This window comes from Ursus arctos, unplaced genomic scaffold (genome assembly GCF_023065955.2).
Source record: "Ursus arctos isolate Adak ecotype North America unplaced genomic scaffold, UrsArc2.0 scaffold_22, whole genome shotgun sequence".
Lineage (NCBI taxonomy): Eukaryota > Metazoa > Chordata > Mammalia > Carnivora > Ursidae > Ursus > Ursus arctos.
The window spans coordinates 54,515,999-54,542,185 of record NW_026622897.1 but is presented as its reverse complement, the minus strand read 5'-3'; the positions used below and the strand labels follow the sequence as shown (position 1 = coordinate 54,542,185).

Sequence of the window (26,187 nt, the reverse complement as noted above, 5' to 3'; positions counted from 1 at the left end):
ATGTCCGTGTAAGTGTACATTCCCAGTACATCCCAGTAAGTGTACATCCCCACAGCTTCCCAGTCACTGGGCCTGGGATGGGGCTTGGGAGCTGGAAGCTGACAGAGGCAGCAAGTGAAAAACAAGGCAACCAGGAAACCGTTGGCTCCTGCAGGAAATGGTGTTCTGCAGCAGAACCTCATGTGAGGCTGGGGAATCTGACAGAAGCCAAGGTGACTTCAGGTTTGGAGCAAGGGTAGACTCCAAGTCTGTCTGATTTCTGGCCCAAAGTGGTGCATCATTAAATCAGACATAAGAATGCAAAGGTGTTCAACCCATGGGGCCCTGGTCCGCGCAGGGCAGATCCCTTCCCTCCGGGGAACCCCCACGGGGCTCAAGATGGCGACCACTTGTAAAGGGCGGAGCAGCCCCCCCCTCCCCCGCTCTGTGGAACACATTGGAATATTTTTCAACCTAAGTCGTGAACACTTCACACAAATCGGGTGCTGAAGGAGGAGCGCAGGCTCATGCTTTGCAGACTAGTATGCACATTTCTCGGCTCTGCTGGGCCCTCAAGGCCACGGGACACACTTGGAACATCTCTCTGCAGCATCGCTTCCCTTGGAAGATCTGGGGAGGAGGGGATGATAGTAAACACATACATTCCAGAGCAGAAAGCAGCGTTCATGTGGAATTTATGGTGAAACAAAGCAGAAAGAACACAGGCTTTGAAGCTGAACAGATATCTTGACTTTGCCACTAACTAGCTATGTGACCTTGGACGAGGAGCAGCCCCTGTAACCCTTCGTTTCCTCATCTGTAAAATGGGGCCAGTAATCTTTTCCCCGACAAAGAAGAGATCTGTTGTGCCCTGAAATAAAGGGGGGCTAATTAGTCGAACCACTAATTAAATAGTTGTCAGCACAGCGGCCCAGAGCTTGGAGCTCCATCTCGGGACACCTGGCCCCCCCACCGTGAGACTCTGCTTCCTCCCTTGCTGCCAAATGGCTGCTATGCTCGCTGCTTCACAGCTTCTGTGGCCTCGGGGCCTCTTTGCCCCTACAGAGGGGCCCTGGCCAGACTCTAGTTTCAGCACTGGACACCCAAGGTCGGGTCCCCGGCATTTTCCCTGCTCAAGGGCCTCAGCAGGATTGGGCCTGGCCCAGCCAGCTGTTGCTCAGGAGGTCACATCCCGGGGCACTGGGCAGCCTGAGGACAGGTGCTCAGCCCTGAGCCAGTCAGCTGTGGGCACGGAGGTCCTGGGGTGAACACTGACCAGGCCGAAGGCCCAGGGGAGAGTCCTGGAAGAATTTGCTGCTCTGGGGGCGCCTGGGTGGCTCAGTCATTGGGCGTCTGCCTTCGGCTCAGGGCCTGATCCCGGGACACTGGGATCGAGCCCCACATCGGGCTCCCTGCTCCACTGGGAGCCTGCTTCTCCCTCTCCCACTCCCCCTGCTTGTGTTCCCTCTCTCGCTGGCTGTGTCTCTCTGTCAAATAAATAAAATCTTTAAAAAAAAAAAAAAAAAAAGAATTTGCTGCTCTGAAGCAGTAGTTCTCAACCTTGGGTGCCCGTTATAGTCACCTGAGGGGCCCAGCCCACATCCCAGACCAATTAAATCAGAATTTGGAGGGTGGACCCAAGTGTCACTATTTTTCAAGGGAACCATATACTGTTTGTACAGAGAAGTACACAAATTGTTAGTGTGTGGCTTGGTGAATTTTCATAAAGTGAACACCTCCAGATCAAAAAACCGAATATGTTGTCAGCCTGAAAGCTCCCCATATGCCCCCCCACCCCCAGTCCACCCTCCCAGGGTAACCACTACCCTGGCTCATGAAACCATGTTTTAATTTGGCCCGCTGAGGTGGAGAACCGGGGTATGACCAGGGCTGGCCATTGGGGTGGGAGGAAGTGGGGCTTGGGTTTGGTATGAAAACGGAACAGCTGGAGCCGAGGCAGTCGGGGGAGGGGAGGGCCTGGCGTGAGGAGTCCATGACGTAGGCCCAGCTGGAGCAAAGGAAGAGGCAGGGGAGCCAGGCTGTGAGCTCTGGGAGAGGTGACTTCGTTTCGTTCTTTGCTCCATCCCTGGGCTGCCTAGTGCCTGACACACACTGGATGCTCCACAAATAATTACTTGTGGAATTAAACCCGGAGAATTCAGCTGGAGCCCCACCCCCTAGGATTTAAATGTCACAGGACAGTAACCCCAGCTCCCAATTATTGTTTGCTGCAAGTCAGGAGCATGGACCATGTCGCTTAATCCTCACGATGGTCCTGGGAAGTTGGTACCATCATTATTCTCTTTTCTCGGAGGAGGAAACTGAGGCTCAGGAAGGTAAAATGCCTTCCTCAAGGTCACCCGTCTGCTAAGTGCTACAGCCTGGATTCACACGTGATGTGTCTGTTCAGGTCTCTGTGGCTCAGGGAAGAGAGGAGGGCCAGCCACATGGAGTGGTGGGAGGACAGGAGAGCGAGTCTGAGAGGCCAGAGCCACATGCAGTCACTCATGAGGAACGTGAGGCTCATGTTCCGTAGACCAGCCCTGGGCAGGAGAGAGCCATCTCTTCTCCAAAGGGGTTCTCCAGGTGGTCCCGTGGACTAGGGACAGAGGGCAGGATTAGCTAGACATTTGCCTCACGGGGAAGATGAGGCACAGAGAAGGATAGGGACTTAACCTCAGGTCACACAGCAAGGCAGCACTGAGGCTGGGGTGTGGTGGGTGTAGGTATAGGGGTGAGGTGGGTGTAGAGGACAGCCCAGGCAGGAAGGTTTGCTGTGGTCAGAACAGGAGAACGACCAGCGAGAGAGGGGTTCAGGGAATGACCCTTAGGACGCAAAGCACAGGACTGGCTAGGCTGGCTTCCAGGGGCCCTGTTGTACTCTTCGAACTGGGGTTAGCAGTAGTCTGCAAGTCCAGGAGTCTTGGTGAAGGGATGGCAAGTCTGGCTAAGGCCCTGGCTTAGAACTTTTGGGCAGAGCCTCAAGAGGAGATGGGGGACCCAGACATCGGAACTCAAACCTCAACCCCAGCCTCCCCTCACTGTGTGACCCTAGGCAAGTGTCTGCCCCTCCGGAACCAAATGACCTCTGTGAGCCCTTCACATCTTTTGCATGCCTGCCAAACACCAATTCTCCCTTCTGCCCCACAGACTTCAAGCCACAGGCCAGGTTGCAGGAAGCAGCAAGGGGAAGTGCTATTTTGGGCCCATTATGGCCAATGAGGAGCCCTGCCTGGCAAAGGCAAGCAAACAGGCATCGCAGGCTGGGTCAGGGACAGATTGCAGGGCTGAACCGAGGAGGGGGACGTCGAGCAGTATCAATGCGAGCGGAGCCCAGATGCCAGACTGTGGGAAGGACACAGAGCAAGTACTGAGGATGCAGGAGGAGAGGGAGCAGTTAGGGGTTCTGAGCCCAGTGTCCTAGAAGCAGCTGGTGCCCCCAACATGGAGTCTCCATAAATCCTCCCAACACCCAGGGCTGGTGAGCTTGCGCTAAGAGAGGTAAAGTCACTTGCTTAAGCCTGGCCGTGGCAGAACTGGGACTTGACCCCCATATCTGTGACCCCAAAACCCAACCCCAGTGAGATTCCAGACCCAGCTCAGGGTCTGGACCTAAATTTGGTCTGAACCTAGCTCTCAGGCCCAGCAGCCTCAGCTCAGTTCCTGTCCTGCCCCAAGGCTGAGCCCCACCGTGGCCTCCTAGACCCAGTTCCTCCTTAGACTAAAGCCCACCCTCCCCTGGAGCTAAGGCTCACACAAGGTGGGGGAGCCCACCTTTAGAGGGGTAGGACTTGGCCAGTTAGGTGTTAGCCAAGTGCAGAGCATTGAAAAATTCTTTTCAAAGATTTTTTATTTTTTAGTAATCTCTGTACCCAATATGGGGTTCAAACTTACAACCCGGAGATAAAGAGTCCTGTTCTCCACCGACTGAGCCCGCCAGGCACCCCTAGAGCATTCATTCCTCCTGCTTTGTACTTCCTTGTTAAAATTCCAGTGCAGCCAGCAGAGGGCGCGATGATTTCTGGTCCATAACCCCAGAGCCTGACATCCGTTCGGATCCCTTGCCAAGAACAGCACCCCATGCCTCAGATCCTGTGGGACAGGGTCCCCACTGCAGGCAGGGCCTCCGTGGGACGTGGAGCCCACACCCCTGACTCTGGAGCACCATCAAAGCTCATCCCAGCTTACTAGGGCTTGTCCTGGGCCACCAAGGGTGAGGTGCAGGCTTTTTCTGGGCTCACTTCCTCAGCAGCACTACAAGTTCAAATGAGATGGTCTCTGAGGTCCCTAAGTGCAGGGATTGTAATGCTAAGATTTCGCGGGTTCATCTGAGATGCCAGGTGTTTTAAAAACCTGTGATTGTGAGAGTCCTTTGTTCTCGAGCCTGTGGCTCTCTAAGCTCCTTAAAAAAAAACAGTTTGAATCTCCTGTGCCCTCCACAACTCCTTCCCTGCCTCCCAGATTCTCCCAGATTCTCAGGCAGGGTGCCATCTGTAGCGCATTGTGGATCAGGAGTCAGGGCTGGCAGTAAACAACAATTAGGCTCCCTCATAACCTGAGGGTTCCAGAGTGGGATGTGTGTGGTCTGTGGCTCCAGGAGACCCGACTCTGGAGCTGCAGCCTGAGAGCCCAAAGGTGCCAACCAGAGTCCCCAGAGCCACAAGAGGGACCACATCAGCCCCACCATCCCTGACCTATTCTCCTGGCTCAGGTGGCTGCTGCCCATCCTTACCACCCAGGCAGGTGGGGCTGATCACCTCATCCCACAGAGAACTAGAACGACCTTCAGGTAACAAATCTGGCACCCTGATTTCAGTGGGGAAACGGAATCTGGGGAGGAATTTGACCAAAGTCTCACAGAGAGTCTCACATCCTCTGTAGGATGTCTGATTAATGGTCAGTGCTCCTTGACCAAGACGCATTTCCCCATTTGGCCTATTAAGTGGCACATGACACGCGACCATTCGAGCCGCGGAACTTGGAACTGGGGTGTAGAAGGTTCCCTTACAAAGAAAACATTTGCAGGAACAGAGGGCCTCTTGGGCTGCTCTCACTCCCTCAGGAGGTCCCCAGCATGGATCCTCTCTGAGGTCTCCCCCCCTCATCCCCCATGGGCTTGGATTTGGGATATTTGACCCTGGGACCACCCTAGCCCTAGCCCTGGGGGCATCTCCATTGAGATATGAGGGGGGTGGGGCTATGATACTGATACCAGTCACCTGGAGCTCTTCCTGCTCTTTCCCCACAACGTGGGCATGGCCCAGGGAAACAGAAACTCTTCCCCTGCCCCCCTCCCTCTGCAGGTGTCCAGTTCTCTTCCTGGAGTCTCCTGGACCCTGGGGACCTGACCTACCCCACCCCCTCACCCCACAGCTCAGGTTCTATGACTCAGTTTGTTTAGAATTCTCCACTCTCCCCGCAATCTATCCCCAACAGACTTATTTACCTTCCTCTACCTCTGTCATGGGCTGTGATTATCCATGTCCCAGCCTCTGCCCCCAGGATCAGGCCCTCCCTGCTGTCCTGGGGGGACCCCCCTGGGATCCCCTCAATAGCGTGGATTGGGGGAAACTCTGGCTGCGGACCTGCTGCCTCTAGTCTCAGCCCACCATATTGCACAACACCAGGGGGCACGATTCACAGAGCCGGGAACACAATGTGAATAGTGTCCTGGAGTCCCTAGTCACTGCCTTGCTGGGCACCCTGATGGCTGGCAATGGGAACTGGCAAGGTGGGACAGCTGGTGGTAGGGAAGGGACAGCAATGTGTCATCTGTCCTGCTGGAAGGAGGGACTCGCTATACTGTCAGACAGGAGGGGGGCGGCAAGAAAGGCCTCTGAGAAGGATTTGGGCTGGGCCCTGAGGAACGTGCAGGAGACCACCATATGGACCTCCGTTACAAATTCACTTTCACCTGGACTTCCCACACCAACTAGATAGGAGCTTCCGGGGGCGGGCCTGGGCCTCGTCAACAAAACGAGGTTGTTCTCCCTGACGGCCAGTTTCTAGGAGGAAAACAAGACGCGGGACGAGGCAGCGGTGGTCCTGCTTGGACTGGCAATGGTGACGGGACCCGGAGTAGCACCCGAGTCTCCAGTCTATCTTGCATCGTGCAACCCCTTCTCTCTTGGTTTGGAGCCCAGAAGAGGCCGATCGGAGAGGCCTCTTCCCTTCCAGCCCCCTGCAGTTCCCCGGGGGCGCAAGAGATGGCGACACAGAGCAGCGCGGCCGGGCGGGAGAACCGGAGGCCCACCGCGGCCTCAAGGGGTGGGGGCCCAGGGACGCGAGCCCGGGCTCTGACGTCGGGGGCGGGGCCGGCGGCCGTGACGCGCGGGGGCGGGGCTGCGCACCTTCCCGGACCGGCAGGAGATTCATTCAAAAGGCGCGCAGCCTGCGCGGCCGCTCGTGCACTCGCCGAGCCGGGCCCGGGGCTGCGCTTCTACCCTGGGGCCGTGCTGGAGCTGCTGCTGCTGCGGGGCGGCCAGGTAAGGCGGGCGCGCGGGGCCTCAGCCTGGGGTGTGCTTCTCGCTGCCGGAGCTAGAGGGGTGCGGACCCGAGTGGCGCCCCCTGCCTCCCCGCGTCCGCGAGGAAGTTGGCCGGCTCGGCGGATGCCGCAGCCTCGGCCCTGCGCCCCCCCCCCCCGCCGCCCCCGCGTCCTGTCCCGGCGTCTTCCGCGCACCGGTCCCCACCCGTCTCTGAGACCCCTGCCCCGGGACCTGCGCGTCCTCCGGCCGCGACTCCAGGCCCGGCCGTGCGCGGTGGCGAAGCAGCGGCGGGACTTGGCAGTTTGAGGAATCGGCGGGCCCCGGAGACGCCCCCGGCCCGGAAAACTTGGACCGAGACCAGGAACGGGTGCGGGACGGGACGGCTGCGGCGTGGGGCGGCCGGAGGGGGGGCTCTGAACGGTGTCAGCCCGTGACTGTGGGTGACACGGCGCGTGAGGCGGCCCAGCCCGGGAGAACGTGTGGCCGGGACACTGAGCGGTGACGCCGGGGCCAAGCGGGAGACACAGAGGGGCTCTGTGTGTCTCTGACGGGCCGAGTGAGTGCGTGTGATTGTGTGAGAGAGACCCCAGGTCCCTGCGGGTGACCGTGACCCCAGCTTACTGTGAGACCCGGGTCACTGAGTCTGTGTGTGGCCTGGGACATGACCAAGGCAGGGCCAGAGCGGCTTCCTAATGCCGTGAATGTGAAATAGAGGGAGAGGAACCCCAAGTGACTGTGAGAACCAGCCCCCAAATCACTGGAGACATAGTGTGCTTGTTGGGTCAAGTATTGTCAGTGTGTGTGTGTGTCCGTCGGAGCCTCAGGAGAATGAGTAAGAGGCAGAAAGAGGAGAGACCTCAAACACCTGCCTGTAGATGGAGGGGAAGCAGGGGAGGCCAGGGGTCTCTCCAGAACTCTCTCCAAGAGGGCATCTCTCAGAATCTCAGTTGAATCAGTGGGGGAGGACCCTGAGTGACTTGCCCTGGCAGAGGGCAGGGAGGCCAAGGCTGGGTGGCATCTGGTGAGGTGACTGACACTTCTGGCAGCAGCTGAGGGGCCCTGAGGCAGCCTCTGGCTCCACCTCCACACACACACACACACACACACACACACACACACACACACACACGTCCCAGACTCCTGGCAAAGCTTTGTCTCCAGTAACCTGTGTTCTCACTGGGCCCATCTTCCTCTCAGACCCTGCCCCCACTGGGCCTCAGTCTCCCCTTCTGCACACTGAGGTGTTGGGCTGTGAATGGACTGTGAATCATCACTTTGGGATCCTCTATTGTTTTTGGGTCAACTGCCTCTGTTCTCCCCTCCCTCCAGTCAGAAAGACTGCAGTGGGGGGTGGGGGCAGGCTGGCTGCTGGGGATACAGTGGCCCAGGGGCTGCTGGTGACAGGGATGGCAGTACAGCTCTTCAGACCAAGCCTAGAATTCTGATCCATAGACATTGACTTCTCTGGCCCGGTCTCCTTCAGTCCCCTTCGTGCAGGGAGGGGGGCACGGACTTGTTGCCCCCGAGCAGTCTCTGATTTGGAGGGCTGGGGCAGGCAGGCCCCCTTCCCCATCCGGGCTAGACCCTCTGAGGCTCTCACCTCCACAAGAGAGTCTGTTGGATTCATGCAGGGTGGAGTGGAGATCGGGCTCTCTAGACCAGGAGGTGTGAGGGGATACCTGCTAAAGGATCTAGAAGTTCTGTCCTCCTCTGAAAACACTGGTTGCATTCTGCGTTGGGGCGAGGATAGAGGGACAGTGCCAGGTGCTATGCTGAACATTTTATGGTGTACTCTTGCTGAATCCTCACAGTTGTTCTGAGATGTGACTGTTTTTCAGAGAAGGAAACTGAGGCCCAGAGAAGCAAAGTGATTTGCCCAAGGTCATGCAGAGTCAGGACAGTGCCAGGATTGGAATTCAGGTTTTCTGCCCCCCAAACCCTGTGAGATGCGTAGAGAGGGCCACCCACCTTTCTAATACCTGTTCATGGCTTATCTAGGCTTCTTCGCTCAAGCCTGGGCTGACAAGCATGGCCTTGCCAGAGTGTGCCTTTGTGAGTTCTGAGTGTGGTGTGTATTTTGCACCCATGTCTGAAACACTGCGGGTGGTTATGTGGTCTTCCTGTTCCTCCTCTCCCCTTCCCCTCCCACAGGTTTCACCCCTAGCTAGAGGTCACCAGAGAGGCCTGTCTCCTGTCTTCTAGAGACTGCAACTGGCTTTGGGGGCATCCACATAGCTACAGAGAGTGTCAGGAGTCAGCAGCACAGCCCAGGCTCCAGGGCTGGCAAGGATAACAGGGTCCCAGCTGACCTTCACCATGCTGGAGAGGCTGTATTCCCCTATCCAGAGTTGCTCTAGGGGCACCTTCCCAAATCTCCCCACACGCTGTGGTGGGGGGCAGGCTGGGGATGACCTTGAGCTTCTGCCTCAGCCCCTCAGTCCTTCAGTCTCCCTGTTCGTCCCAGAGGCCCCTGCTAGTTCTGACCACTGCTGCCACTTGGCCGAGAGCTAGAGCAGGGGGGTCAGGGTGTCCCTCGGTCCTCTCTGGAACGACTGGAGCTCTGCTTCTTGGGGCTGATCAGAATAGCTATCTTGGTCTCCTGGGGCTGAGCCTGAGTTATTTCCATCCCCAGCAAACAGGGAAATAGCTCAGGGCCCAGAGAGGAGTTGGGAGAGGGGAAGGGTTAACTTCCTCTTCGGGTCCTCGCCCTGATGGAGGCCCTCCCAGCCCTGTCCTGCCCAAGCTAGACCTTCCTGGGAACTTGGGCCTCCCAGGATGACAGTGGGGCCAGGCTGGGTTTCTACACGTGGCCCCAGCTGGGACTCATCTGGTAGTTGCCGGCCAAGGAGGGGAGACTGAGGGGCAGTCAGCACTCTGCCCCTGCTCAGAGGGTCGGCCTCATTTTGCAGAGCGAGCGAGAGTGAGCGAGCCAGAGAGACTGAGGTTTGAGAAGTGCCGAGACTTACCCAAGGGCCCCAGGGTGCTTTTATTCTGGCTCTCACCCTCCAGACAGAGCCCATACCTACCTTCTGTGCCGCCACATGTCCCCCGGCAGCCTGGATGTGGCCCAAGACTGGACGCCGGCCCGAGACACACCTTCACAAAATCACGGCTTCCGCTTTTGCTCCGCTCAGCCTTGCTGTCCGGCCCCAGACGCGTGTACTGGCCTCTCTGCCTCCATTTCCATTCCTTCCACGCACTGTCCGAGCATCCTTCCTAAGGCAACTTACTTTTTTGCCTACACAATATAGTCCAGACTCTTCATCCTAGCATGACAGTTCCCTCCAAGACGTTTTGAACTTTGTATCTTCACCCTCATCTCTCCCTACCAGATGCCTTGGTTTGACTCTGCCTTTGCTGTTGCTGTCTGTTCTTTCTAGAACCCTCCTGGCCATTCAGGGTACAGCTTCCCCTCACCCAGGAAGCCCTCCCAGCCCAGTCTTAGTTCCTCTTCTTTGTCGTGGTCCCCCTGCCAGGTAGCCCCCCTCACCTTTGGGAGAAATCACTGGTGTGGGGCACTCATGGGCACTGCATACCCAGCTGGGTAGGGTGGCCCCGGCCAGAAGCCTGCCCTCTCTCACTGCTGATCTGTGCTGGCCAGGCCTCTTCCTGAGGAAGGGCAGCCACCGAGGGCCTACTATGTGCTAGGATGCACAGGGAGGTTTGCCCCCAGGGTCTCCGATGCTCGATGCATGTGTCGGGGAGGGGGGGAGGTTGGAGGCGAAGACTCATGGCCATCCTTTTTGTAGGGGCAGATCTGGTGCTTGCCATGGACCCTCCTCACACAAGGCCCCCATTCTGGGCCAGCAGATTCCCTACTGTGTGCCAGGCCCTGGGTTCAGGTCTCAAGAGTGCTGACAGAGGATCCCCTTCCTTCCCAAGCTGCTCAGTGGGGAAGCGGAGACTGAGGGCAGAGGAGACCTGACCTAGTTGAGTCACACAGCCGTGATGCTGGAGTCTGGCACTCAAGGTCTTGCCTCGCCCTGTCTCCAAGTGGAGGCAAGGGTTGTCTGACAATTCTGGCATCAGTTTCCCCAGAAGGACCATGCTGGCTACCTGCCTTGGGAGGAGGAAGTGGTGGGGCTGTTCAGCGCCTGGCCTGGCTGGATAAAGCCAGACTTCCTCTGTATGGGGCTGGCCCTTCTGCTTGCTGGCGGGAAGGGGTTTTGCCTGAGATCAGCCAGCAGGTCTCATCTGGCCCCACCCCCACTCAGGATTGGGGGTGAGTGGGACGAGGTCTCATGCAGAGCTCAGCACCCATTGTTCGCTGAGGCCCTGGGTGCCTGGGCCTGGTCCCAGTGCCACTGGCTGGGGTGCACAGGAGGGAGCCAGCGCTGCATCCCTACTGTGTGCCCAGCCCTGGGATTAGGACCCCCAAGTTTCACACATTTTTAGCCTCGTGTCCAGAGGGTCAGCACCGTCCTCCAGGTACAGGCAGGGAAAGGAGGGCCCCGAGAGGGGAGGGACTTGTGAGACCCTACTGTCACTGGGATCTTAACCCGGGTCTGTCTGCCTGGAAGGCCAGAGCTCTTTCCTGGGCCACCCTGGGAAAGATGAGAGCTCTATAAATAAACTGCCCATGTGGCTGTGAGCGTGTGCCCTGGCTACTTGGCATGGAGAGAGGGATGGAGGGGCCTCTGCGGCCAGTTAGAAGCAGGGTCTGACTGTGTGGGTGGAGAGAGAAGGAAGGAGGGCTTCCAGAAGGAGGGGCCTAAGCTTGGATCTGCATAGTGTGGTCACTGTGAGAAGGAGCAATGAGCGGAAGGAGGGGCCCGTTGTGCCCAGCTTCGTGCATGCACTTGCCGGCTGCCTTCCTTTCTGCCTCCCTTCCTCCCTCCAGGGAGATCACAAGTGGCTCAAGGGGCCAGGAGAGGGGAGGGTCCACCCCAGACAGGGAGGCTGGGAGGGCTTCCTACAGGAGGCGGCACCTGGGCTGAAGCCCGATTGTAAGAAGAGCCACTGTTCTCCGATGAACTCCGGGTCCTCCAGCCAAGAGGTCAGCTGAACAAGCACAACTATCCCAAATTACAGCGGAGGAGACAGGCTTCGGGGTGTGGGGCTGGTCCTGACCGCTCAGCGCCCCTCCACCTTCCCGACTGCGGCTTCGGCTGGCATGGGAGCAGATGGACACAGGCCCGTTGAGCTGCTGGGAAAGGGGCACCCAGGGCCATCCTGGGAGGCCGAGGCTCCTCTACTCATGCTGCTGGGTTCCCTAGAGCACCCTTGCTTGCTCCCCCAGCCACTGGATGACCTTGGCTGGATGCTGCTTCATTCTGAGCCTGGCTCTTCCTCTGGCCCTCGCGGGCTGTGGTGAGAACTGATACTCGGGAGAGGCTCGTCAGGCCAGGCCCTGGTCAGCGCTGTTTACAGCGGCTCCACTTCTCCCGCAGGCTCCCTGGAGGCAGGGGCCACAACCCTTGTTTGCAGAGAACCCTGAAGCTCAGGGAGGGGAGTGACTGCCCCACCTCCCCCCTGTGCTGACCCCCTGCCTCAGCGGCCGCTGGTCAGGGCCACTGACTTGGGATTGCTGGGGAGAGGGGTCTCTTTCCCCAGCACCCCAAGTCTAGAGGAGTCAGAGGACAGGGCAGGCCCCGGTTGGGGTGACGGCGTCGGGCCTGGCATGTTGGTGGTCAGTACGGCGGTGCGGCCAGGCTCCGAGGCAAAGGTGGCTTCTCGGAGGAAGAGGTAGCAGTAGCACGAGCGGGTGGGCAGTGCGGTTCCTCCACCCTCCCAGGCCCCTTGCCGTGCTGTCCCGGGGCCGGGGACACGGCCCAGGGCTGGCCCAGGCTCCCTGCAGGAAGCGCAGGCTGCCGACCGGCCGGCGTGGCGAGCACAGGGGCTGCCCGCTGCCTGCCCGCACTCCGGGCTGGTAACCTTGTCTCGTTTGAGACCAAGTTGTTCCAGGGGAGTCCTTAGCCTCTCTGAGCCTCGGTTTCCTCATTTGTGAAACCTGGGACCCTTTGAGGCCTGGAATGGGAAAGAGGCACGCAGTAAGTGAGGGGGCTTGCGGAGCCCCAGCTCTGCCCCAGAGACGACTCTGTGGTTTAGTGCCCCCCTTCCCTAGCCCGAGACTCCGCTCAGGGAAGGGGCAGGCTTTGCATCGGTACCACACCAGACTGGGAGGAGCTGGGTCGGCCCAGTCTGGCCACCTCAGCCTTTTCTTAGCCTCAAGGGCCAATTAGCTCCCTCAGCCCCATCTGCCCACCTCACCTCCCTGAGCCTCTGAAAGAGCAGACCGTGTGGCAGCCTGGAGGTCAGGGCCAGAACCCTGCCGAGCCCCGGGGGGGGGGGGCAGGGACCAGCCGCCGTCTGGTGTGCAGGATTTGGGGTCCACACGCGTGGGGTCCTTACGCAAGCTTGTGGCCTGGGAGACCACGGCTGCCCTTCTCACGGACCGGCCCGAGCTAGCCTCCGCGCAGCTCTAGGCCCCCCGCCTGTCGCAGCCCGAGGAGCTGGCCTCCAGCCTGCGACCTCCTCTCCCCAGCCCTCGCCGGGCTTCCGGCTCCTCACGGGGGCCAGTGCCTGTTCCTGCAGGAGCCGGCGCCTTCTAGGGCCGTACGCACATGAGGGTGGATGCAGGGAGACCCCAGAGGCCCCAGAGACCCCGGAAATGGGGGCAGCACCTCTCCCCCAGGGCCCGCCTGCGTGCTTTGTCATGGCCTCTCCAGAGCAATTCTGTGCGCCACTAGCTCCCTAGACGCTGCCGTCGAGTTGACACACACTCGGAGAACATCCGCTGCGTGCCGGGCCCTGTATGCCAGGCTCCAGGGTGAGGGGGGTCGGGGGTGCGGGCAGAACCAGCCAGACCTGGGCTCTGTGCCTGCATCACCACTCCCTGGCTGTGTGACCCATACAAGTGATCTCCCGCAGCCTCAGTTTACCTGGGTGTGAAACAGGGATGCTCACCTCTTCTGTGAGGAGTAGAGCAACCCAGACTGACCCCCAGGGAGAGAGTCAGTTGCCTTCCCTGGGAGGCTGGAGGATGGCAAAGAGGCGTGCCTAGCTGCCCTCACCGGCGCGCACCGTGGACACTGCCCTACTTCGGCCCCAGTTGCCAGGGAACCACGGGGTTGCTTGCTAACCTGGATTTCTGTATTGATGGGCGGCCTTTGTCTTTCTGTCTCGGCCACTGCCAAGGAAGGCCTGTGTCCAGATGTGTTTCCAGGCAACTCTAGCCTCTGGAGGCTGCAGGGAGGTCCACAGGCCCTAGAGCCACTGGCTGCGAAACAGAAGTACCTGCCTCCCACCCCCTGCTCCACGTGGGGACCTGCCTCCCACCTCCGTCTCCCCAGTCCTGCCTCCTTGGCAGGGATCCCAGGGAGCCCTCTGAGAGGCGAACTGTTCCATACCTCTCCCCCGCCTCCTAACCCTCCCAGTCTCCCATAGGCCCCGAGGGCAGTGTGGGCTTCTCAGCTTGCGTCCAAGTCGTGTGACCTGGGCTCTGACCCCCTGCCTTTCCAGATCTCTCGCCCTTCTTACACCCTCCTTCCTCCCAGATCCTCGCCGTGGCTAACCCGGCACCTCCTGGGTACCAGGCTCTGGGCCAAGCATTGTACGTAAATGGAGAAGAAGCTTCGTACCTCACACCTGCCGTCAAGCGTGTGCCGTTCCCCGGTCCATAGTTTACACGTGGGGAAACTGAGGTATGGTGAGTGTTTATTGAGGGATGACTCTGTGCCAGGCCCTGTGCTGAGTATTTGAGGTGAATTCTCTTCCCCTCATAGCAGCCCTCTGTCTTGGCGGGAGAGGGGGTGTCCACAGCCACAGAGCCAGTGAAGAGCAGAGCAAGGCAGGCCGATTCTCCCCCAGGTTCGTTCAGGTGTTCAGATCCAGTTTCAAACCCTCCTGCCTAACTCCAGCCTCTGGGCCTTCTTAGCCCTGGCAGAAGCCGTACACCCTCTAGCCCCCCCACCCCGTCCGTCCCCCTAGCTGTCCCCAGTTCAGTATATACCTACCACTTCCCAGGGTCGGGCCGCGTGCTGAGCACCGGGCATGGAGGGTGTTGGGGAAGAGGCTGGGTGAACAGGGTGGTCACTTGCAGGATGGTGAATGCATAAGGGGGGCTTCCAGGAGGAAGTGGCTTTGAGCCGAGCTCTGAAGGAAGAGTAGGTGTTGGCCAGGTGATGGGAAGGCTCTCTGGGTGGAGGAAATAGCCGGGCCTCCGTGAGAGGGGCAAGAGTAGGGGAGGGAAAGCTGCCCAGAACGGCTGCGGGGCAGCAGGGGCAGAGCCGAGTGTTAAGATACCCAGCACTGGGGCTGACCTGGAGGCCAAGGGCGAGGAGGGGTGGTGGGCAACCTCTGGGATACCGTGGAGCTTCCGTGGGAGGCCAGGGTGGGCTTGGAGAGGAGAGCCCCAGGCTGGGCCTTCCCGCCACATGGAGCTGCAGCTCTGGGAAAGGGGAAGCTGCCCGGGGCTGGTCAATGTCATAGCTTCCTCTTTCTCGGAGGCCTCCGGGGCTGCGCCTCCCTGGGGCTCCCCTGCCCTGGCCATGGCTCACTAGCTGGTTTTCTTCCAGGGAATTTCTGGATCTGATTGTTCAGGCATTTTTGGAGGTGGGGGTGGACCGCCTGTGAGGAGCCCCCCCCCCCCCCCGCCTGTTCCACGAGGCCTCCCGCTCCAGACATTGTGCGGGGGGAGGGGTTTGCAGAGAATGAGATGGACACCCTTGCCCTTGCTGCTGTCGGGGTGGGGGTGTGGGGAGTGGGGGAGCAGCACGAAACAAGCAAGCAAACACATACTTAATTACAAACCTGGGCCTGAGGTGCAGAGGGAAGAAGGGAGCGATGGGGGAGGAAATCACACGACCCGCGTTAGGCTCATTACTTCATGTCAACCTCGCCGCAGTCCTGCCCTGGGAGATAAATATCCCCATCTTGCAGATGAGGATACTGAGACCCAGCAAGGTGAAGCAGGGGCTCAGGTCCCACGGGGAGTTGGTGGCAATGGGGACAAGCCCAGTCTAGGGGACTTCACGAGGAGTGGCCTCTAGGCCAACTTCCTCCTCTGCCCTGGGGCCCTGTTGGGTCTGTTCTCTGCAGGGAGCGCTGGGCCCAGAGAGGAGCCTCCCTGCTGTGGGCCTTGGTCTGCCTGCCTGTCTGTGACAGTCTTCTTTCTGGAGGCCCTCTGGAGGCTTTGGAAGGTCACTGACCGCCTGGCCTTAGGACTAGGCAGAGAAGTAGGGATGGGGACTTCACGACGACACCCACCCAGCCAAGGGGCTTTGATCTGAATTTGCTTTTCAGTCAAGATTCCAAGATTCTAGGCTTAGATGCTGGCGGGGGGTCCTTGCGGGAAAGGCTGTGCAGAGGGCGGTCAGAGCAGCAGGTGTGTGCATGGAGGGGGCTCAGGGGCCGGCATGGGCTGCCTGACTGGACAGGTCCATCGGGGGGTTCAGTCTGGCTGAGGGTGGGGGCTGGGGGGAGGCTGTCAGCAGAGACTCCGGCGGCCAGACCGGAGTAAGTACCAGTTTGGGATAATTAGAAGGCACGTAATTAGAAGGCGTCAGGGTGCTAGGCGGCGAGTGTCTGTGAATGGTGCCTGAGTGGGCCCTTGCTGGCTTTGAGTCCGGGCCTTTGGACCCCCACTTTCCTCCTGGAAGTCTCGAGATCACAGCTCCCCGTTTGCCTGAAGGTAAGCAGCTGCACAGCCCCTCCCTGTGGGCTTGGGTCACCCAGTGGGGGCCAGTCAGGGCCAGGGGTGGCACTGGGGCCCTCTCCCTCCGGAGCTGTTGTGCCTCTTTTCACCCCTGCCCCAGCCCCAGTTGGGCCAGCCCGAAGCCTTGGGGCTCGTGGTCAAGTCTGTGGGTTAGATCCTATAAAGAAGATCTTCATGGGGAGAAGCGCTTGCGTGGGAGCTGGGCCTGGGCAGGGGAAGGGCCATTTTGGGCCAGAAACTGGAAAGGAAGACTTGTGACAAGTTAGAGGAGGGGACAGGTGGGGGGATGGGTCCGGGTATGCCGCCTGTTGCGAGCTGACCGCCAGGGTGTGGCCTTTATGCTGTGGCCCGACCTTCCCCTGTCCCAAGTTTTCCCCTTAGCTGGCTTTGGGCCCAGAGCTGCTGCCAGTGACCTGGAGAGTCCCGGGGATGTGGTGCCTGCAGCCCCTCCCCCTCTCTGTGGTGTAATTCAAACCCCTGGCTACTGTCACTGAAGTCCGGGGAGGGGGATCAGTTTCCTCTGGCACCTTTTCCAGCTGGGAAGGCCGGGCCACCTGTATGCCTGAGGGGCCCTCACGGGCCCGGGATTTACTGCAGGCGGCGCTTCTCCCGCCAGGCTCGGCACTGGGCAGCACGGGGTGCCCTCAATCTGCTGGGGGCCCTAGGCCAGTGGCTTGGCCGCCCCTTAGGGGTCAGAAGCTGTGTGGCCTGTGGCTGGGGCCTGACAAATCCAGCTTCCTTCCCCTTCCTGAGCCTGAAGGCAGGCCTCCTGGAAATACGTGATGGGGACTCCCTCGTTCTGCCGCAGCCCCTTTTGTTGTCTAAACTGAATCCCCCATCCTACTTTTTCAACCTGTCTACTGGCTAGAGGCTTCTCTCCAGACGATGCCGTGCTCCGAGCCTGGGTACTAACCTTAGCCCGGTGGCCATCTGCAGCCTCACCCTGCCTTATTGTTTGTCGGCACTCCCCCCCCCCCCCGGTCTGGCAGGGGGACAGTCCCCGTTCATCTGTTGGCCATTGGTCAACAGGGATGTGAGCTCCCTGAGGACAGGGACAGTGTGTCTTCTGTTTGTTGTGCTAAGGGCAGTGCTCGGCACATGGTGGTAGGTGACCAAGAGAGGACAGAAGGCTAAATGCTGGCTGCTAGGACGGCCCCAGAGATAGAGTCAGACTCACCCCAGCGTTGGGCACATCCTTCCACATCCTTCGGTGGAGAAGACCGCCGGGTGGGGAGTGGGACACGTAGGTGGACCAGGACTGTAACGGGTGGGGTAGGGAGACATGCAGGAGCTTTGGGGAAAGGGAAATCTAGAGACGTTTCTGGAAAGACAGGCCTTCCTGTTGGTCTTTGATGGCTGAGGGAAAGGGCCTTCCCTGGAGCAGAAATGGCAAAAGTGGAGGCAGAAAAGCAGGAAAGGCCAGGGCCCACAAGGAGGTCCAGGGGCTGGGAGCCTGGGAGCTAGAGATGAGGTGCAGAGTCTGGGTGTGAGGGGACAGCAGGCCCTCTCAGCCCCCATCCCGACCGCTGCTGCAGGCTTCCTTCCTCCCAGGCCCCCTGCCCATGTCCCAGTGCAGCTGGCTATTGATGGAAGGGGAAGGAAGCCCTTCCTCCTCTAGGAAGCCCCCCAGACCTGGCAGAGCCCTCTGTCCCCCTGCTCTGCGGCCTTGGGAGGCCAGCCCTAGCCAACGCACCCCCACCTCTACTCAGGTTTGTGGCGGAAAGAGGGATTTGGTGAGTTCACGCCAAACTACCCCAGCCTTGCCTGCCCCACTACTGCCTGCAAATTCCTGTCTAGTCTCGTCCTAGAAGCAGGGCTGGGAGGACAGACAGAAGTTGCCTGCTGATTCCCACCTCCTGCTGAGCCTCACCTCCTTCTTTCCCAGGCTGGGGACTCCCGGGGCCTGAGGATGAAGCTGAGCCCGCCGCATTGGCCCCTGTCCTGCCTTTTTGTGGTGAGCTGGGGATGGGATCTTGGTACAGAGCCCTGGCCCCCAGCCCTCCGTGCTCAGAGAGCCCATGCCAGGAGCCATCCTAGGGTCGGATACACAGCTCTTCCTTCGCAGCATTGCAGTTTGACCCTAGGACACCCCTCCTGGCCTGTGCAGCTCTCGGTGCAGGAGGCCTCCGAGCGCCTGGCAGGTGCTGGGAGCCAGGTCTGGGGCCTGAGGAGGGCGCCAGGGCCTCCTGTGTGGTATGCCCTGTGCCCTCTGCCCTCCAGCTGGCTCTACTCCGTGCCTGTTATCCCGAGCTGGGGCCAAACTGGGACAGGTTGCGGGGAGGGTCTCCCCACAGCAGGAGGGATTCAGGGCAGGTGGTTCATTCCTGGAATGGGGAGCAGAGGGAGCTCTTGCTGGAATGTGCTGGGGGCTGCAAATGGAGAGCCCATCCTTGGGATGTATCCCGCCCTGTGTGGGCACAGGAGTGTGAAATGGCTGGCTGTGTGTGGAGAGGTCACGGAGGATGTGGTCGGTCCCAAGGACTCCTGAGGGCCCAGAATAGGAAGCAGCAGCTGCAGACTTGGCCCCAGGGATGCTGAACAGGGGCTGGTGACCAACATGCCCAGCTGTGGTGGCGGGGCCGCGGCAGCAGGAAGGGGGACAGTACTTGAGAGAGGAATTCGGAAGCCTTTCCTCTTTATCATCCTGCTTAGTTGGAACGGGTGTGACTCAGGGATCCGAAGGCTTGAGATCCTGATCTGGCTCTCTCTGGGGTTTTCCAGCACTTTCCAGAAGCAGATATGGTTTTCTTTTACCTAGGCTGTGGTGATGCGGCAGGTATGGGACAGGCAGGTTTTACGTGCAGTTTAGAGAGCGTCCCTGAAACCTGGGGGCTGGCCCCGAGTGGTCAGTGGTCCCCACTCCTGGGGCGTTAGGAAGTGGGTGGTGGACAGATGGCGCCCGGATGCCACAACCCAGCACTTTGTGCTCTCTCAGTGTGTCCTGCCTGCTGTTCTTCCAGCTGCTGCCTTGGCCTCTGGCCACTCCAATATCGACGACCCCTTGGCAGTGCCCACCTGGGAAGGAGCCCAACCTGGTGAGCTTGCCCTGCCCATCTGCCCTGGCCGAGGAAGACTGTTGAGGACCAGGGGCAGGTTCCCCAATCCTGGCTTCCCAGGGACCTGAGGCCTGGCTCCTGGCTTTGTTCTCACCCTTTCCCTCCCACAGGACCTGGGGCAGGGCACATTATGCAGGCCGTGTCCCCCCGGCACTTTCTCTGCTTCGTGGGGCCCTGGCCTGTGCCAGCCCCACTCCCGCTGCAGCCCTCGAGGGAGGCTGGAGGCCCAGGCAGGCACAGCGACTCAAGACACACTATGTGGAGACTGCCAGCCTGGGTGAGCCATGGGAGTGGGGGCTGAGGGCTCATGGCTAGCTGACCAGGACTTTGGGTCCTGAGGTCCCAGCCTCATCCACCCCCTGAGCAGGCCTCAGTCTTCCCATCTGTGAAATGCGACGGGTCAGGACCAGTGAGTGTGCCCGGCAGGAGCCTCTCTTGAGGATTTTTGGGCCTCAGTGATGTCTTCTTGCCCCGCAGGTGGGTTGCCACTTCGGGGGTCCCCCATGTCCCCTGTCAGCCGTGCTCCCAGACACCTCTTGGTACTCGCCGCTGCTATGGTGAGTGACTGATGGGGGCTGGGACTGGTGAGGCCGTGTGTAGGAGGGGATCCAGTGAGCTGGAGCCCAGGGCCCCCCGCAGGGTCCATCCGGGACAGTGGGGCCCTCACTCCTGAGCCCAGGGAAGGGTGTCCAGCAGGATGCGATCGTTGCTCCACGGGCAGTGTGTCTGCTCACCTTGTTCCTGAACGGCAGACACCATCAAGCAGGTGGCAGCCACAGCTCGGGGCGGGGGCCGGGGAGCTAACGTTCTTCCTGTCCCCCGTCCTCATCCCCTCAGACACATGCAGGTGCGTGTGCGCACACACACCTCGCCCCTGTTGTCAGTCACTCTCTGAGGCCCAGTCGTGGGGAGGTGGGATCCGGTGTCCATGTGTCCAGGCAGATGCTAGCATGCTGTCTGTTCACCCCGGAGTGCGGGGGGGTGGGCCATGGGGCTCAGGGTCTGGCTGCCCTGAGGTCTGAGGAGGCCTTGCTCAGGCTGACTGATAAGATGGCCAAACGCATGTGGTGGGGATAAGTTGGCCTCTGCTTCCCCAGCGTGGCGGAGAGGGAGGGGGTGGTAGGCGGCTCCGGACACTTCAGTGCCCCCCCCCCCCCGCCATTAACTCAGGCCCTGGGCCTCTCTGCCTCCGTCTTTCCTCCATGCCTCCATCCTCTGTGGTGCTCAGAGCGAGGACGGCGGGCCCGACGTGGCGTGGAGGTAGCAGCAGGGGCCACCAGCGTTGGGGACACACGGCAGCCCGGGAACGGCACCCGGGCGGGCGGCCCCGAGGAGACGGCTGCCCAGTATGCGGTCATTGCCATCGTGCCCGTCTTCTGCCTCATGGGGCTGCTGGGCATCCTGGTGTGCAACCTGCTCAAGCGGAAGGGCTACCACTGCACGGCCCAGAAGGAGGTCGGGCCCGGCCCTGGAGGTGGAGGCAGCGGTAAGGCCTGGCCTGGGGTCTGGGTGGGGAGGCCAGAAGGCCCGGACAAGCCCAGCCCGGCTCAGCTGGGGGGCTGCTCAAGGGAACCCGTTGGCCTAGAGGGTCTGACAGGGAGGGCCTGCAGAGGGCTCACTAGGAGGGCTTCCTGGAGGTGCAGCACGTGGGCTTGAGATGAGACCCTAGAGAGTGACACAGTGGAAGGAGAGGTGGCGATAGGGGCAGAGCGGAGGTCAAGTGGCTTCAGCAGCATTCTCACCCTGGGTGAGGCCCTGCCCAGCCGTAGGGGTCTGGACTCCCTGGGGGCTGCAGTTGCGGTATGTGGTTCAACGGTTGGACCACCTTCTGGGAACTCAAGCTGACCTCTGACCTGAGCTACTGGCAGGGCCGTTGTCTTCGGCAGGCCCCACAAGGGGCTCAGGTTTCAGCTCCAGGCTGTGGTTTGAGTTAGGAGTCCTGGAACCAGAGGGAGAGATGTGTTCCTCCCAGCCCCACCCGAGGGCCCTGGGCCCCTTTCCTCTTGCCCCACCCCTCCCTGTCCCTTGAAGACCAGCAGGGCCGGGGTCCCCGTATGCATGCAGGGCCCGAAGAGCCCTGTAGCCAAGTCACGACTGAAATGATGCTTCCCACGCCTGTGCCCAGGCTGCCCGGGTCTGGCCTGAGCCCTTCCCACCTCCTGACCCTGCAGTCTACAGGGGGCAGGAAGACGGCAGCTCAGGCCATTTTGCCTGGGACTGCACTTGTTTTCCTAGCCTAGGTCTTCCTTTAACTGCTGGCTGCTGCCTGGGTGCAAGTTCTAGGAGCTGTTTGCTGCTGGCCTAGGATTGGTCACGTGGCTCATTCTCATGCTCTTGAGGTTTGGGCCCTAACGGCCCTCAGTTAGTAATGTGGACCGGGTGGTGTGCCGGGAAGTGTGATAAGCCTGGAATGGCAGAATTTGCCAGAGAGTTGTCCGGGGGTCTGGGCAGAAAGATAGCCCACAGTTCCCTGAAGCTGTGGAGGGGAGACAACAGGCCCCAGGAAAGGCTCCACCCCCCCCCAAGCCTCACTCTGCAGGGAGCAGTGATAATCAGCCTCCAGAGCTGAGGCCCGGAGGGCCACCAGAGCCTAAACACCCGGGCTTGCAGTACAACTCGTAGGGAGGCCTGGGGTGCCCTCTGCTGCCACATCTTGGTGTAGCTGTCAAGCCCGGTATGCCCCCCCCCACCCAGTGACCTCCCCCACTTCCCCCAGATCACAGTTCTTGCTTTTTTCCACAGGGATCAACCCCGCCTACAGGGCTGAAGATGCCAACGAGGACACCATTGGGGTCCTGGTACGCCTGATCACAGAGAAGAAAGGTGAGGGGCGGGCCTGGCCCTGTGGCCAGGCCCAGGAACGATGTTCTCCTGCCAGAGCCTGAGGCAGCCACGGGGGTCAGAGTCCCACGTGCTCTGCCCCTCCCCCAGGACGCTGGGGCCAGCCTGGCGCTCCCTGACCAGTGCGGCTGAGGTGCTGCCCCTCTCCTTCTTGTTCTTGCCTGATGAGAGGTGGAGGGAAAGGCGCCAGGCCCTGGCGGGGGCGGGGTGGGAAGGCGTGGGGAGCGCCCCCCGGCCCGGGTTCTGACTGCAGCTGCCCACAGAGAACGCGGCGGCCCTGGAGGAGCTGCTGAAGGAGTATCACAGCAAACAGCTGGTGCAGACCAGCCACAGGCCTGTGCCCAGGTGAGTGCGCAGGTGCCCCGGACCCACTGAGCCAGCCCGCTTCCTTGGGGATCCACCACTCGAGTGTGTTCCTTTCGTGTTACCCTGATTGCCCTTCGCTACTTCCTGGGACCCCCCGGCACTGGCCTGCCCTAGTGACTGCTCCCACCTGTGTCCTCCGCAGGCTGCCGCCGGGCCCTCCCAACATGCCACACATCTGTCCTCATCGCCACCACCTCCACACCGTGCAGGGCCTGGCCTCGCTCTCTGGCCCCTGCTGCTCCCGTTGTAGCCAGAAGAAGTGGCCCGAGGTGCTGCTGTCCCCTGAGGCCGCGGCTGCTGCTACCCCCACTCCCAGACTCCTGCCCAACCCGGCCAGGGCTCCTAAGGCGGGGGCCAAGGCAGGACGGCAGGGCGAGATCACCATCTTGTCTGTGGGAAGGTGAGATGGGCACAGACACAGAGGGTCCGGGAGAGACATTATACCCAGGGTGGGGGGGACAGGGCCCTATTTGAGCCCTGAACATCCTGTTCAGTGATGGCCCCTCTCTGGCCTCAGTATGCCTCTGGGCAGAAGGGGGGTGGGGTGGTCCGGGAGAAGTCAGGTGTTCCCAGCTGTGCTGTGTCTCACACGAGCCCTTGGGCCCCAGGGCAGAGGTCTGGCCTCCTGGGCCCCAGGGCAGAGGTCTGGCCTCCGTCACACCTTGTGGCCCTCAGGCCAAAGGACTGTTTACCTACAACCTGGAGTTGGGGGTTGTTGGGGGCTCATCTGTGGTAGGAGGATATAGGAAGGGCTCAGGCTCTGATCCATGAACTTGGTGTGGGACCCTAGCAGGCGCTGCCCTTTCTATACCCAGGGTTCCCTCTCTAATGGGGGGGGATCATTGCACCACCACCCCTCATAGGTTCCGAGTGGCCCGAATTCCGGAGCAACGGTCAAGTTCAGCAGCCTCTGAGGTGAAGACTATCACGGAGGCTGGGCCCTCAGGGGGTCACCTCCCTGATTCCCCACAACCTGGCCTCCCCACTGAGCAGCGGGCACTGCTGGGAAGTGGTGGAAGCCATACTAAGTGGCTGAAGCCCCCAGCAGAGAACAAGACTGAGGTGAGGGCCTCAGGGGCAAGTATCTGTTGGCACCTGGACCAACCTGGACTTGCGGACGGGGCAGGGGCATCTTTCCTGGAGCCCGGAAGCCCTCCCCCCCGCCGACTCAGCTCTGACCCCTCACTTCTGTCTCCCAGGAGAACCGCTATGTGGTCCGGCTAAGTGAGAGCAACCTGGTTATCTGATGGTCTGCCTCATCTGAGGACACTGCAGCCTTGCCCTGGGAGGTTCCGAAGGCTTCCTGGAGGAGAGCTGCAGCTGGGCCTGTGAGGATCAAGAAGCAACGGTCCAGTAGACAGAACAGCAAAAGCCAAGGCCTGGAGGTGGGAGTGTCCTCCCCGTGCAGAGGCGGGCCTGCTGGCGGGTGCTGTGGGCAGGAGCAGGTTGAGAGCTCCCCCCCCCCCCAGTCCCTGCCACCCAGTTCCTCCCCTGCCCGTGTCCTGCCCTGGCCAGGTCCTAGGACCCTGCGGGATCCTCTAGCACCAGGTGGCTAGGCCTTGGCAGTGGGGAGGGGCCCTCTGCCTGGCACCCCGGGCCCCACGCCTTGGTAGTCTGCTGCCCCCGCCTCTGGGCAGGGCTCTAGCGAGGACCTCTCCCTCCTCTTCCAGCGGGCCCTGTGTAGGGAAGAGGCAACAAAAAGCCATGGGCTGGAGACTGATTTCCCTGGTTCTAACCGTGGGCAAGTCCATGGCCATCACCTGGTTACAGTTCTTAACTGTGAAGCGGGGAGAGAAAGGTGTCTTGGGGCCCAGGGCTCCTTGGGTTCCTTGCAGGCTCCGGCCTGAGTCGTGTGCGGGGAGAGCTTGACTCCTTGCCACCCCTCCCACTAGTAGCTTTATGGCCCCATTTTTGCGGCTTCCAGGGCCTGTGCCTTCAGGCCCCCATGGGGCTGCCCATCCCTGGCTCTGCCTACAGAAGGGGCTTAATGCATGTGTCTGCCCCCCACTCTGCTATTTTTATTGAAATTGGAACCCCAGTCTTGACCTGGGCAGGGCTGTGATACAGGGTGCCAGCCTGCATAGCTACCCCAGAATCTCAGGAGCGTTCAGGGAGAGGGGTGCGTGGGGCTGGAGAGGCACCTCTGGTCTCGGTGGTTTCTGTGTCCCTGTGGTGTCGGTGTCTGTCCCCCAGCTGGGCAGTGCGGGCGACTGCCCAGCCCAGCTCCTATGTCCACTCTAGCCCAGTGACTTGGTTATTTATGTGGGGCCGTGCAGGCATGGGCCCCACTGCCATCCCCCATTTCTCTTATTTATTGAAAATTTGCTGTTGTCCTGTCCTTGTCTACATTCCCATCCATTTATTGGATAATAAAAGATGGGAAACTGGTGTCATGAGGAGCTTCTTTCCCTGTGCCTCTTCCCAGGTCATCCGTCCGTTCACCGAATACCTGTGTCAGGTACCATGTTGGGGACAGGCCATCCCTCCCTTTGAGGGGCCAGCTCTGTGGCAGGTGGGCATGGGGTAGCGGAAGTAGGGAGGCCCCTCACTTCACTGGGTTCTCACTTAAGCCCCTAGAAGCAGTGCCGTCCAATGGAAATACAGTACATACCATGTATGTAATTTAAAATTTCCTAATAGCCACATTTTAAAAAGTATTTAAAAAGTATCAATAAGGCATTTAAGCCAGTATATCTAAAATATTTTCATTTCAATATAAAGTCAGTATAAAAACTGTGAATGAGCCATTAATTTTTTGCTTTGAAATCTGGTATTTTACACTTAAAGCACATCTTAATACGAACTAGCATATTCAAGGGCTCCAGAGCCACAGGTGGCTAGTGGCCCCTGCCTTGGACAGCACAGCTCTAGCAGCAGTGGAGCCTGGAAGATAGGTGGATGGGTAAGACATATGGGGAGCTGGAAAATATGGGAAGGGGAAGCATGGTCCCCAGTGAAGGAACAGCATGAGCAGAGGCCCAGGGGCACTCTGAGGAACTGGAGAAGCTGGAAGTCGAAGGTGACAGGTGTGGGGACTAGAGTGGGGGTGAGCGACAGAAGGCAGCCCCACCCGCTCTTGGAAGCCCTTATGCCAGGGGTGCCAGGGAACCTCGAAGGGCATTTAGGAAGGAGAAAGGCAGGGCTGGTCAGCTTGCTCTTGGCCACAGTGTGGAGGAGGGAGCAGGAGTTCTGCAAGGAATCTGTTGCAGCTGTCCAGGCACGAGATGGTGGAGGTTGGGCTGTGCGGCTGTGGTGTGTGGGTGTGATGGGTGGTTGGGGGGGGAATCCAAGGGACTCCTAAGAACTGCTGGGGCTTGGTAACGGGACCTGGGCCAAGGGATTGGGGACAGCTGTCATACAGCCTGGAGTGCTCAAGAGACCTATCTAGGCTACAAGAATCTCTAGAAGCACTTAAGTGGGCATTTGTACCAGGACTGGACCAGGAGAGGGCTCAAAGCAGACCCTTGGGCCGTTCCAGGGACACTGCCAAGACGTGGGAAGGAGACCAGGGGAGAGGTCTCCTCCAAGCGAGGAAAGGAGAGGGGCAGGGTGCGTTACAAGGCCAGGGGCCACCGTGGGGTCAGGACTGCCGCAACCCCTGGCTAATGGACATGGATGGGGACATGGTGAGAGCAGGACCAGGTCTGAGTGGATTGAGCTTCCTGCAGAAGCCAGACTGTGCCAGGTAATAGCTGGTGGAGACTTAAGCTCCAGGGAGAGAAGGTTTTTAGTTAATTCTGGGCTCTCTGGGTATTTGGTATATTTTTTTGAAGATGGAGCCACATTTAAATGCTAATGGAAGAGT

General features: G+C 60.1%; 1 protein-coding gene across 5 annotated transcripts; it reads left to right on the top strand.

Annotated features, from left to right (window-relative positions):
- The first annotated feature begins 6,325 nt into the window (after nucleotides 1-6,325).
- Nucleotides 6,326-24,770, top strand: RELT (RELT TNF receptor). Of its 5 annotated transcripts, XM_044390928.3 has the most exons (12): nucleotides 6,350-6,464; nucleotides 13,961-14,107; nucleotides 18,005-18,073; nucleotides 19,080-19,154; nucleotides 19,286-19,452; nucleotides 19,653-19,732; nucleotides 20,404-20,661; nucleotides 21,918-21,998; nucleotides 22,280-22,361; nucleotides 22,525-22,782; nucleotides 23,246-23,444; nucleotides 23,582-24,770. In XM_044390928.3, the coding sequence occupies exons 3-12, from the start codon at nucleotides 18,029-18,031 to the stop codon at nucleotides 23,627-23,629; spliced, it is 1,293 nt and encodes a 430-aa protein (XP_044246863.3). In that variant the 5' UTR covers nucleotides 6,350-6,464; nucleotides 13,961-14,107; nucleotides 18,005-18,028; the 3' UTR covers nucleotides 23,630-24,770. The 5 variants fall into 5 exon arrangements, with proteins under 5 accessions (XP_057172823.1, XP_057172822.1, XP_044246864.3 ...); XM_057316840.1 differs by lacking the exon at nucleotides 23,246-23,444 and having other exon boundaries at nucleotides 6,326-6,464; XM_057316839.1 differs by having other exon boundaries at nucleotides 6,326-6,464; nucleotides 23,246-24,770.
- The last annotated feature ends 1,417 nt before the right edge of the window (nucleotides 24,771-26,187 follow it).